The sequence below is a fragment of the Centruroides vittatus genome, unplaced genomic scaffold (assembly GCF_030686945.1).
Source record: "Centruroides vittatus isolate TY-2023 unplaced genomic scaffold, ASM3068694v2 scaffold_944, whole genome shotgun sequence".
In the NCBI taxonomy this organism is placed as follows: Eukaryota; Metazoa; Arthropoda; class Arachnida; order Scorpiones; family Buthidae; genus Centruroides; species Centruroides vittatus.
This window is the reverse complement of record NW_027122722.1, coordinates 2,108,245-2,122,811: the sequence shown is the minus strand read 5'-3', so window position 1 is coordinate 2,122,811 and position 14,567 is coordinate 2,108,245. Positions and strand designations below refer to the sequence as shown.

Here is a 14,567-nt window from a genome sequence, read left to right as displayed (position 1 = left end):
TGTTAATTAATAATAACAACATAAATGTGAGGGTAAACAGCATGTGTCTGGTGAGAACCCTGCAGATAGTGGTCGCCAGATAGTTTTTTATAAAAAGTAAAGCACAATTCCTCAAAATGTAGCCCAACTTATTTTTAAAGAATCCCAAAAAGTAAAGCTTCTCCCACACCGGGTTGTATAAAACAAAAATATATACCTTCTATAATGAATATCCGGCATGAATTATCTATAAACTGGCAAACGTTTTTGATGCCTCTCCTGGGCTCTTCTTCAGGCCAAATTTGCTGTAACTGGATTCCAGTAATCAAATGCTTTTAAATAATAACGTGTTTGGCTTCTTAAAGTTTGAATACGTAATGAAACTGCGTGCCGTCCCAAACTTTAATTTTCTTAAACCGTTAGGAAATGATGTGCACTTCCTATAGTAACTACGTGTATAGTTTAATGATTTATGATTTATCTTCTAACAAAAATTGCCAAGCTGCTGAGAGATTCATTTCCTCCTTAAAATTGATGCAGGTTGATTTGCAATAGGCCTTGAAAATTTCCATCACTTCCAAAGTTCTAAGACAGGGGTGGCCAACCTTGTTGGGAAGAGTGCCACTATCTGAAAGAAAAAAATTACGCGTGCCACTTCCAACTTTTCCAACATACTAAAAAATATATAAAGGTGAAAAAATGTTATGTATAGGCTGATTATGGGATTTTTATGCAAATAGCACATTTTTTCATGTAAGTATGAGTAGTGGAGATTTAAAAAATAATACAGTGGAACCTCGGTATACATCTGCTTTAGAATACGTCCAATTCAGAATACGTCCTGTTTGGACAAAACAAATTTTGCTTGGTATACGACTTAATTCAATTATACGTGCCATCTATGAACAAGTAGCACTGTCAGTGTACTAGACCACACTAGACGTTCGCTGTCCCATGGTTTATAACTTTGTTAAATTTCTTCTGATTTTAATTTGTAAGTAAAATTTTATTATTTTTATTAATCATGAATTGCAAAAAGGCAAATGAAAAGCAACAGAAAACTAAAAAAAATGACTAAAATCACAATGGAACTGAAAAAAGGGATTGTTGAGAAATATGAAGGTGGCATGGGTGTTCGAGATTTAATTGTTGCATACCGTATTCCGAGAACGACGATATCGACAATCGTGAAAAATAAAGACATTATTAAATCTGCTAATGTTGCGAAAGGGGTTTAATCAATTTCTAAACAGATTATTAGTATTAAGGAGAGAGTGATTTGGTTTGATTTTGATTTAATGATTTAAATAATATAATACAATATACTGTAATAACTTTAAAAATCTATAATAAAATTTATTTTTTTTATTAATGTGCTCAAACAGTGTTTAAATTATTTTACAACCCCATTAATATATCATATCAAGAGGGGTTTTTTTTACATGAGAATAGATTAATGATTTTTACATTACTTCTTGTGGGAAAGGTTGGTTTGGTATACGTCCTATTCAGTATAAGTCCAAACATCAGGAACAGATTAAGGTCGTATACCGAGGTTCCACTGTATAATAAATAAAACAAATGTACAAACTTAGGTTTTATTGTTAATAAACATTTTTGCAGAGAAATTGAAAAAGGATTTGTGAAAAGATCAGCAGTTTTTTTATCATCTTGAAAATCATCAAACGTAGCACTGAATGAATCCTGAAAAATGGATATTAAATTTTTAAATTTATCATATTCGGAGCATTATTGACTCTAGTAGCTAGTTCCTGCATTGATGTGAAATATGTTAATCTTTTTTCTCCAAAAACGAGAGGAAAAAGCAAAAGTTTGTTCACAAAAGATGATATATGACCAACTATGGTAGGAAAAATACAATCTTTTCTCTATAATCTTAAATTTAAATTATTTAAATGCCCCATAATATCGGTGAGAAAAGCTAAATCCCATAGTCAATCTTCATTCTTGAGTAGCAAGCACTCACTGGGCAGTTCATTGTATTCTTCCAGATATTTTAAAACACACTCCCTCAAATTCCAATATCTTGCGAGTGCACTTCCTTTGGAAAGCCAGCGCACACTACAATGAAGGAGTAACTTGCTATCCTCTTCCGTTTCTTCCAGGAAAAGCTCACCAAATCGTCATCGATTCAGAGCTCGAGCTCGTATTTTGTTGATACAGCGCACTACAGGGTTAACAGCAGAAGACAGGTTTAAGTCCTTGGCACAAAGAGCTTCTTGATGGATAATACAATGATACTTAAAAACTTTTCTTCCCAAATAATTTTCAAACAATGTAACAAAACCTTTTATCCTGCCAACCATGCAAGGCACTCCATCTGTGCAAACACTATCTAATTTTGTCCACTCTACTTGGTTAACTTCAATTACATTTTTAACTTCTTTAAAAATGTCCTTGCCTGTAGTTAAAACTAGTTTGCTCGGAAATCAAGAAGTTCTTCCACAATATCAAAATTATCATTCGTGTAATGCACAAATATGCTTAACTGTGCATTGTCTGTGATGTCACAGCTTTCATCCAAAGTTAATGAAAAGTATTTGCAATATTGTAGTCAAGAGACAATTTGTGTGCTAACATCCTGGCCCATGTCATCTATAGGACGTATGACGGTATTTCTAGACCAGTGTTTCTCAACCTTTTTGGACCAAACGCCCCCTTTGTAAGACCCGCTTCTTAATTCGCCCCCTATAAATTTTAACTGATAAAAATTGTACGATAATCCCTAATATAAGGTAGATTACATTAGGCGTTAGTAAGATATATCCAAAGAAATTTGAAAGGAACAATAGTAGAATAACATTTATTAGTTATAAATTTAATTTAATTTACAAAAAAAGTAAGATACATAAAGTAATGTGTTTTAATTTTAACATAACAAAGAAATAATAAACTAAATGAAATTTTAATGAGAACCTTGAGGTTGGTGATCTTGACAAAGTTTAATAATATTGGGTTCTAATTTTGACAGATATAATCTTAAGTCACCTTGTTGGCAAATGTTGAGGCGATTTCTTTGCTTAGTCAGCATTTGAGAAACCGCACTAAAACCCTTTTCCACTAGGTATGACGTTGGAAATGCCATGATTAATAGTCTTATTTCTATCCATAGTCTCTGAAATGTGTTAGTACTGCTAATTTTTATCCAAAATTCTTCTAAAGTACTATGTTCAAATGAATGTTTCGCTTCTACATTTGCCTGCAAATCTATTAATATTTCTTGAATGTGCGAAGGAGCATTAGTAGGATCAGCACTAAATGGATTAATAACCCAATCAGGAATATGAATATTTTCAACATCTTTAAACCGAAGTTTCATATCTACAATTAGGCTTTCCAAATGCTTATAATAAACTGCAATATTTTCGTCCTGTACAATTATATTACTTAAACAGGGAAATAAAGAAAAATCTTTTCTACCCATGTTATTTTTATAGAGACTTAATTTATTTATAAAACCAATAATTAAACTTTTCACTTTAATTATGGTCACATTGTTTCCTTGCAGTTTCAAAAGTAATTCATTTATTTTTGCATATATATCTGCCAAATAAGCTATGTCACTCTTTAAAACAGATATCTCCATTGGAAAATTATAATTTGTTGATTCTAAATAACTAATGACTGTATCAAATAAGTTGAACATTCTTCTGAGGCAACTTCCTTTAGATAGCCACCTGACCTCCGTGTGCAATAATAGGCGCTCATATTCTTCATCATTTTCATGGCAAAGTTGCCGAAATAATCTATCATTAAGTGGGTGTGCTTTTATTTTGTTAATTATTGATTTTACTAAATTCATTGTTTCATGTAATCTCCCGCCAATGGATTTGGCAACCAAGTGTTGCCTATGAATTATACAATGAATTGTAAAGATATTTGGATTTTCTTCCTTCAACATGGTTAGAAAACCACGATGACGTCCTACCATCGAAGGGGCACCATCCGTTGCACAGGCCAATATATTTTTCAAAGGAATTTGTTTTTCATCAAAATACGTTTTAAAACATTCATATATTGATGTGCCTTTCGTATCAGTGACTAAATGTCTGCAGAATAACATTTCTTCGATGATTTTTGAATCCTTTATGTACCTAACATAAGCCATTAATATTGCATCACTATCCCGTACACTACTCTCATCCAACTGTATAGTGAACTCTCGTGTTTGGAGATCCGCAGTTAGTTGATTTTCGACATCATTGGCCATTTCACTAATCCTTCTTGATATGGTATCATTACTTAATGGAATCATTGACAAAATATTGGCTGGATCTGCTGAAGTCATGGTAAGAACTTCCTTTATAACCGGTAATAATAATTTCTCTCCAATATTATGAGGTTTCGCATTTTGAGCTATTATACGTGAAATCTTATATGACACCTCCAATCCCTTATTTATATTTGTGGTTGCTGTTTTGAATACATCCGTTATTTTATTTCTTTTGGTAATCATCGTTTTTAAATTTTCGAAATATTCAATGTCTTTGTCCTGCTTGTCGGGATGTTTTCTTTTTAAATGTTCAATCATCCGGGATGGTTTCATTGCTTCATTAGAAAATACCTGATTGCACAGCAAACACATTGGAAGTTGGCTATTTTGTGGCGAAGAAATAAAACCAAACTTTACATATTCAACAGAATATTGCCGGCATTTCTTTTTCTGGGGCATTTTTAGAGGTTGATCTATAATTCAAATTTTAAAAAAATCAGTTTTAAATATATAAAAAATAAGTAAAATTGAAAATATTTATTTACTCAATGGGTAGAGGAGAACTGCCATATGCGTACCACTTAATTTCAAATGCGATTTATATATTATTTAGTAATAATTTATAGGAATATTATAATTTGAAACCAATCTATAACTACCGAAGTTGCTAATTGACCACAATTTTTTAATTATTATTGATAAATATTTGTGATATAATCATTTTTCCAAGACAATGCATACAGTATGCTTTCGGATACCGGTATCCTAAAGCGTATCTATATGAAAATAGTACTTCTTGAATAAGTTTATATGTAAGTAAACCATTTTATTCACAAAAATATATCTTATAAAGAAAGCTCAGAAAACTCACCTGATTTCTTCAATCTCTTATAATTCACAACAAAACAATTATTGTAACGGAATTTTTGTTCCTACTTTATCGATTTAATTAGAACTTACAATATAAAGCCTTTGTTTAGAAATAAATGACCTAATACGCATTAGGTGACCAGTATGCATATGGCAACTCTCTCCTATAAGTAGTAATTAACTTACCTATGATATACGGAACAAAATGAAATACGTTTATTTTAAAAATAATGCAAATATCATATATGGCGAGAGCACAACAGATCACATTAAAATTCAAATTTAATAATACTCATTACTGACTGCTCGACCAAATGATTGAAATCGTTGCACACGCAAAGCGAATCTAAGACATGCGCACTAGGGATTGCAATACCGGACTGTACGATGCGACTTTGTATTCACAGTCCAATTAATTTTGCCCGTTAGGGAGACATATAAAACATTGAATATACATTGTAGCAATTAAATACCAAAGGATAACAATATTGTTTTACAAAATGTTTTATTCGCTTCTTTCGCAACGCAATATAAAAATGCAGCGGCCCATCACTGCAAGCGGGTATTCAAAATGATTTCGCCCACGCAAAATGACTATCGCCCCCCAAAAGCATATAGTCAAATAATCGCCCACTGTAAGTTTTCGATCGCCCCCCAGGGGGCGATATCGCCCAGGTTGAGAATCACTGTTCTATTCAAAGCTATTTTATCAACCATATTTTTGACATTTATATCACTGACATTTTGGGCAAATATTAAAAGGCTATTTTTTATTATCTCCTCTCCGTCAAATTAGGGTTTTTTCTTGCGGGCTAACAACAGAGAAAGTTCATAAGAAGCTTTCACCATAGTTTCCATTTCGTCATTTTTCATCTGGAACAAGGATTGTGGCTGGCTAAAGACTTCACACAAACTAAATTATTTTAACAGCGACAACTTCACACACTCACCGAAACTTAATTCGCCATTTTATGCTGATGTATGTAGCAATCTGTCAACCTTTTTTTTTTTTTTAATTTTTTGCTTCTCAGCTTTTTACAGCTAAGTTATTTCATTTCTTAATTTGCTTGTACACAAGTCCCTAACTGGCTTTAGAACTGGCTTGCATGTTATTCTTCGCATGATAAAGTAACATTCTCATGCGTCAGTTTTCTGTTCGAACAAACCTGACAGGGTCAGCAATTTTGAAAAGGTGGCAACGTTATAATCAACCGAGCCAGACAGCCAGAGTGTCGCACTCGTTCGAAAACAGACAACTGTAACAAGACACAACGGCGCCAAAGCAAGGCAACTCAAACCATTGAGCTTGGCCTAAGACCACCCTGTTTTATTGCATTGTTGTACTGGTGTCAAGCAGTGCCACTTTCCAGTGCTATTGTATTCAGTAGTGTATGAGTAGGGTTTTTATGGAATTTGACAAGTTCCTGAAGGCAATGATGATATTTTTTTTCAAATTTTTAAATTTTTCAATAAGTCTTCATGTGCCACTGTTAAAACTCCACCGTGCCACACTGTGGCATGCATGCTGCGGGTTGGCCATCCCTGTTCTAAGATGTTCTTGATGTTGGGTGGTGCAGATAATGTGATGTTGGGTGGTGCAGACCCATGCCTCATTAAAATTCGGTGTTATGTCCAGGTTTGTTGCATACGTGAACAATGCCGCAGTACATTTATTGTGGGTGATATCTGATTTATGTTCCTTTACTCTAGTGGTTAATGGACCCTATGTTTGGTGGACCCTATGTACAGTACAATAATTGCCTCTTCCATCTGTTGTCTTTCAAAGGGATACTATATATTCCCGGAAGTCTGTTTGGGTTATGGGTGTCTTTTCCATTTCTTAATAAATTGTATATGGAAGGGTTTCTTCTGTATGCAATTCTAATTCCTTTTTTCTTTGCAATTGTATTATATATTGGTTTTAGTTATGGGTTGTACGTTACTGGGGATTCTTTCTATGTTTTCTTCTATAGTAACTCTTCCTAACACCCTTTCTTCATCTGTTTTACTGTTTATACGAAGGTGCCGCTTACATAACTTATTTACAATGTTGCCATAACCATGTTCTCCTGCAATGTTTTTAATATACGATAATTCTTGTTGTAAAGCCTTGGTTGTGGACGAGTGAGTATAGGCTCTTTCTACTAAGGTCCTGAAGGCCGCTATTTTATAGGAGTACAAGTCACAAGAGTTAAAAATCGCAAATCAACCTGCATCAATTTTAAGGAGGAAAGGAATCTCTCAGCAGCTTGGCAATTTTTATTAGAAGATAAATCATAAATCATTAAACAATACACGTAGTTACTGTAGGGAGCGCACATTCCTAACGGTTTAAGAAAATTAAAGTTTGGGACGGCACGCGGTTTCATTACGTATTCAAACTTTAAGAAGCCAAACACGTTATTATTTAAAAGCATTTGATTACTGGAATCCAGTTACAGCAAATTTGGCCTGAAGAAGAGCCCAGGAGGAGCATCGAAAAGTTTGCCGGTTTATAGATAATTCACGCCAGATATTGGTTATAGAAGGTATATATTTTTGTTTTAATCCCAAAAAATAGTAAGGTGACCAAACGTAGTAGCCTAGAGCCCTTCAAATATCTCAATTTGCTACTATTAGCTCAATGTCACCATCCTGAAAACCAGTTGTATTTTATGAGATAAGAGAAAAAAGGGTATTTCGTGGGCAAGGTGACACTTGAAAATGTATTACTGTAAAAGCAAAGCCATATTGACCAGATTAGAGTCATTCTCAGTCTATTGTTCTCTTATAGCATGGAGGCATTTTCATTTAAATGAACCAGTTAACATATGCATATCACAGTTTGGACAGAATTTTTACTTTGAATTTTGAAGTAGCCTTATTTCAAACTAATCGAATTTTTTAATGCGTAAATTTCTATATTCCCGGTTGGGACAAAAGTATGTTTACGAACTAATGTGATTTTGAATAATCCTAGTTCGAATTAACAAGGATTTCCTGTATAAACTATTTTAGTATAAAATATAACTTCTAATAAAAGTAAAAACAAGTTTTTTGTAAATTGTTAAAATACTTTGTTTATCAGTTCATGAAATTTTAAAGTATTAAAAACTATTCTAATTACTTGTGTGCATTAGAAAATATTATCTTGATACAAATGATACAATTTATTTCTATTTTAAATTATAAGAACAAAATTAAGATTACAAAATTTCTTTGGCATTTTGTTATTATACACTTTGTTGAGAAGGAAAATAATTAATAAATTTGTATGTAGTTTAATACTAAAACAAATGAAAGATTTAAACATTTTAATTATGTTTAACATATGGACTTTGAAAACAAAAAAAAGATTAGAATGAAACTATTTAAAATTCTTTATTGACAATTACTGTCAAGATTTGATATTTAAATCTAAACAGTTTGTTAGAAATATTATGTAATTTAATAAGCATTGTCAGATGAAATGAACAAACATTTAAAATTTATGTAAATATAATTAAAATATTAGAATAATGTGCGTACAACAACTGAGAAAGTGTGTGTGTGTGTGTGTACACACAGTCGAGTCCGCATAAGTCAAGACCTGGATAACTCGACACCATCGGTTAAGTAGTCAGTTTTCTGTGGTCCCGGCCAACTTACATAGGCATTAATGTTAAAAAAACTCTGGTTTACTCGACACCGTTTAACTCATTACCACTGGATAAGTCGACATACTTTTGCTGTCCCACACTCTGATAAGTCATCACCCCCTCCTGAAAAAATGAATTCACTCCGCATGTGTGGTGCAAACTTATTTATTAATATATAATTAATATATAATTTATGTATTTTTATGTATAAAATAATAACAGATAAACAAAATGAAAATATACAATCTACATCAACGTCGTACCAGAATTCAATTTTGCATTTTCTCACGCTAGAGGCATTAAGAATCCTTAGATGTTACTTGCCAACAATTGACAATTGCAAAGATGATGTTTTCAAGGCGTTCATGATTGTTGAAAAAGAAAGTCGAGACAGTTAAGTGCTCAAAACAAACAACACTAAACAAATTTTTCAGTTTTTCATATACAGAACTAGCTGACCCGGCCACGCGTTGTTGTGGCTCAAAATGTATCTATTATAAATGTGTAACACTTCCCCATGGGGGGAATTTCAAAAAATCCCTTTTTAGTGTATATTCTGTTGATGTCACCTATTAAAACGCAATTAAAAACGCAAAAAACCGCATGTAAAATAGTATAAATAGAAGCGGAGTTCTTCACGGTAAGCCTTAATCCTGTCCCTCTCCCCGCTGGAAAATATCGAAAAATCCCTTTTTAGTGTATATTCTGTTGACGTCACCTATTAAAACGCAATTAAAAACGAAAAAAACCGCATGTAAAATAGTATAAATAGAAGCGGAGTTCTTCACGGTAAGCTTTAATCCCGTCAATCTCCCCCCCCCGTAGGGGAATTTCGACATGTATATTATATAAAAACACGTGCAAAGTCGAATGCAACGTTGTGTCAAAATTTCAAAGGAATCGGTAGGAACAAACAAACGTTGTATTTTATTTATATAGATAGGTAGAAAATGATCTGCTTAGGTCCATTCTCACTGAAAAGCATAATGCCTTACAGAAAAGCAAACTTAGGTCGTCGGAAGTTAGCGCCATCTGTTGGACATAAAAGCCTTAATCCATATATAAATATATTTTTGAAAGGGGGGAAATGGTGATCTTCACATATGCCACAAACCTTCGTGGGAATGTATTAAACAACTTCCCAAAGTTTCATGGCAATCGGATAAATGGTGTGGTAATGCATGAAGGACAAACACACACACACACACACATTCGTTTTTATATATATAGATAATTGTAAATGGAGGATACAATGTATTGTAAGCCTATACTACTGTATAACGCACTACTGTATTTTCCTAATTGTAGTTTTGTGGTTTTTTTTTCCAACTTCGCTTTAGTTGTCACATCGGATAACTTGACACATTTTCACTTCCCCTTGGGGTGTTGACTTAAGCGGACTCGACTGTATTATATTGTCTAATTTAAATACTTGTTAGTTTTTACTAATATATTTATTATATGTTGTGATTTCTACAGATTTTTAGTGTTATAATTTAATATTATGAGTATTTCAGTATTAACTATTTTGATTTTTAACTCTTACTGAAATTTTAGTCATACTGACATTTTTGGCCAAATTTATTACTTCTTGATATTTTAAGATATATGCTCTTATACCTATATAGATGAGATGACTACATGTGAAATTCAAAGAAACAAATACACTAAACAATATTAGGAGTCCACTTTTTTTATTGGGATTTAAATGTTATTATGTTCTGTCTTAAAAATCATAAAATGTGGTATTCTAATATTCCATTCTGTTTGGATTCTGAAGATGGGACCAGGCATCCTGAGAAACATGTAAATTACAGTAGAAAATCGGATTTCTTAATATTATCTAGCACAGAGGTTGGCAATCTCTCAGCAGTGTTGGGGTCTTTGCACCTTATGGTCTGTCAACTGATGACGTTTTCTATTCCAAAGAGGACAATTTTGGCTGACAGAGGGCTCAAAGACTAGCAGTTATTAAACTTTGTTACGAGAACATGTTTTAATTACATTTATTTAGATTGTTTGTATTATAGACCTATGCTTTCCAACTTTTTTGGATTAGTGACACACTTTGAATTTAATTAGATTGCTGCGACACTGTAATTTTAAAATCATTTTATAATTATAAACTTGTCTCTTATTATCTGTTTAAAATTTAAAATTACATTACTATAGATTTATGATAGATAGATTTAAAAAATTTTGATAATATGGAAATTAAATTTAACAAGATAAAACCTCACAATTTTTATTGGTAAAAATTAATTTCATCTACCATTTGAAAATTTAAAAACCGCTTTTAAACAAATCTTAAAAACATTGTTTTAATTTTCAATTGATTTGATTTTTATTTTAATTAATTAAATTTTGGTTTCATTTTTGGTATTGGTGTAAAGGCCAGAGTTTTATTTATTATTTTAGTATTTTTAAATTTAATTATTATTTTTAGTTTTAATTTTTGATTTAATTTATTTAGTAGTAATTTAGTTTTAGTTTTTGTAATTATTTTTAATAACTTTTATTTATTTATTATTTAATTTTGCATTAATTTTGCCTGCATTTTTTGAACCTTTATTACAATTGTTTTTTAATTAATTGTAACCCTCTTCTTTTGCAACATAACTATAGAAATTGTTTGTGTTGTTTCTCAGAAAAGATAAATGAAAATAAATTTAAATTAAATTTTTTTAGTAATTTCATTTATTTTTGTTTTATAAATTAGCTTGCTTTTCAATTAGTTTTTTTATATAAATACATCATTTATAACTAAGGACACTGCATATGGCAATTTTACAATTAAAATTTACAATAAATAACATGTAAGTGTACGTTATTAGTTATTTATTAAGTACAGTAGAGCATCGATTATCCGACTCAATTGGGAACTGGGGTTGGTCGGATAACTGAAAAGTCAGATAACCGAAAAGTATGAAAAAATACATTATTAGTATAGTGTATTAGGCCTGGTTTAAATACTAGCCTCCCTTTCATGGTCGAGCCAGTGCTGCCAGCTAAAATACACAAAAATTTAACAAAAAGAATATTAAAGTAGCCAAGACATAACCAAATATTGTAGCGCCACATCACTAGCGGACATTTGAATTTGCCGACTAGAACGCGGTCAGTTAATCGGGGGTCGGATAATCGATGCTCTACTGTATTATAAAGATGATAAAACTGCCATAATATTATACAGTTAATATTGACATTCAATAATAATAACTATAAAAATCACAAATTTGTCTTGTAAATTTCTTCCTAGCATGATTTTCGTTATTGTCACTTTAATATTTGTGTTTCTGCTCAGTCTTTGTTATAGTTTACCACTCTGCACTATTATACAATAGATAACACACAAACACAGGCATACCAATCGAAAATGGCGCCTAGGGCACACATCAAAGTTGTGCCCCTTCATAAATTATCTTAATATAAAAAACAGATACACTAAATAAAACAGTCATAAATCTTACTTACAAAACATTTATTTTCTATTTTATAATGAAAGTGAGTACATAAATCCTTTACACTTACAGTTGCATCTTCCTGGCCTTCTGCCACGCAAACATATTGATGATGTTTTCGAAATAAGTTTTTTCTCACTCTACACTGAGCAAAGCTAGGTTGCATAACCTTTCTTGACCCATTGTAGCCCTCAAATACAAAAGTATTAATTTTAACTTACTTAAAGATTGCTCACAACTTCTGAGGGATACTGCAATTGTGAGCAGAATTTGAATGGAAATGCGCAGATTTGGAAATACACTTTCATCCCCGTACTGCACAATAAATTCAAGTAGCTCTTCAGATTTCTTTATTTTGACATTTTTTCTTGTAGATATTAGCATTTGAACATCCAATATTTCTTTGTATAACTGTTCCCCGTTAACATCACAACCATAGAAATCTCCTAATTTTTTACATTTCTTTTTTAAATTGTCGCAATTGTCAGTGCTGTAACACAGTATTTTAACATCTAGAAGAAATCCAAATCTGGTGTCAGTTTCATGCAAACAAGTAAACCTTTCACTCATTTCACACACAATACGATCCAGCAATCCCGTCATTACTCATTCCATTTCTTCTTTAGCGATCAACCCTGTATCCGATGCACTTCTCCAGCCATACATTTTTTCTGCCTTCAACACCTTTCCGTGGCTACATCCCATTCCTTGCAAAGATTGAATCCTCTTTTTAATACCTCATTAACTAACCTCTCTCCTTCACGAGAAAAATAGTCTCGGAGAGCTTTTATGTCCAAGGCAGCATTATGGAAATTCATAGTAGTGTCCTGGAGCTGTGTTTGGACAATAGAAGTGAGTACATCGTTCCAAAATCCTAACATCAGAAAATCGTAGGACAACATGCAATTATGAAGAAGTCTGGCCTCACTTCTTGTTTCAGTGGTTTGATTGCTATCGTCTGTCATATCTTGGAGAAGGTTCAGCATATATATCTTCAAGATATTTGTGAACTGGCTTTACTGCTTCAGCCCTTGCACTCCATCTTGTTTCGGACTCTGATTTTACAACCACAGGCATGCATTTTTTGAGTTTTTCCCAGTGCAGAGTGGAATGAGTAAAGAATATGTAAAGAGCTTCAATAGTTCCGAAAAACGTGACCATTAAAGTGTCCTGCTTGGCTGCATGTACACTGACCAACTTGAGTGAATGATTATCGCAATTCACAAATACTGCCAGATTATTCTTTTTGCTTATTCTGTGGTGAACTCCAGTTTAGTGCCCAGCCATCACAGCAGCTTTGTCATAACATTGTGAACAACAATCCTGTAGATCCATATTGTCTTTCCCTAGCTGTTTAAGTATTTCAACTAAACTTCCAGCGTCCTTTTGACTTATCTGGATGAAATCAAGGAAGGACTCTCTAACGCAGACTGATTTTCTCTCAAAATCAACCTCTACATATCTCACTACTTTTGACATCTTCTCACAATGTGCCTGATCAGGAGTCTAGTCAAACATGAGACCATAGTATTTTGATTTGCAAATGCTTTGCAATAAACTTTGGTGAACAGTGGTTGCCATCAGATGAATGAACTCATTTTGAACTTGAGGTGAAAAGTAAGATGTGGTTCCGGGATTATTTTTAACATGAGTGAGATGGTTATACATGATGGGGTCGAATATGGCCAAGAGTTTTATTAATTAAAAGAAATTACCAACATTGCTGGATTCGGTTCCATTGCATGTAGTGAGTGACTCCCTGTGACCTCGTAATGCAAGATTTTGAGAACCAAGAAATTTGATACAGTGAAGGATTTTTTTTAATACATTATACCACTTTTGTTTTACTGTCTCGATCTTGGTTTAGAGTTCAGCGTCAATGATCCCTTTATTAGCTGCAGAATTTCTTTCCATTTCCTTCCACTGGGTGAAAACACTAACGATGGTTCTTTGCATTTTCATGTGTAGTGAGCCTTTCAGGTGCTTTCCAGTGGGTAAATCTATCTTTGTGCTTTAATGAAGATGTATTATCTTTCCACAATTAGATAATTAAACAGATGTAAAAAGCTGATTTTTTTTTTTTTTAGTCAGGTAATAGACTAGCTATGAGCGATTCACTTCTTCACCGCAATTTCCTAGTTTCTTCTTAAACCAACTTTTGTTCATACAACGGTTATTTGTTGGCAAGAAAGGACCTTCATTATTTTGAAAATATTTTGAACCCAATTTAATTATTTCTGTTTTAAAATAATCTGACAGAATTGCTTTCCCTCTACAGGTATACCTTGAGTTATGTGGTTTCCGATTATACGTCATTTGTCAAAAAAGTATATGGAAAAATAAAAATCAAGTTTAAGTCATTTTATTCGACTTTAAATTCGTCCGCCACAAACATTGAAGTCGTAA

At 32.6% G+C, this 14,567-nt stretch overlaps 2 protein-coding genes across 7 annotated transcripts in view; one reads left to right on the top strand and one right to left on the bottom strand.

Annotated features, from left to right (window-relative positions):
- LOC136990497 (TOX high mobility group box family member 4-A-like) overlaps window positions 1–14,567 on the top strand; it is a 58,156-nt gene that overhangs the window by 20,787 nt on the left and 22,802 nt on the right. The gene's annotated exons all lie outside the window — the stretch shown is intronic.
- Window positions 12,297–12,764, bottom strand: LOC136990506 (uncharacterized). Its single transcript, XM_067288906.1, has one exon. The coding sequence runs from the start codon at window positions 12,762–12,764 to the stop codon at window positions 12,297–12,299; it is 468 nt and encodes a 155-aa protein (XP_067145007.1).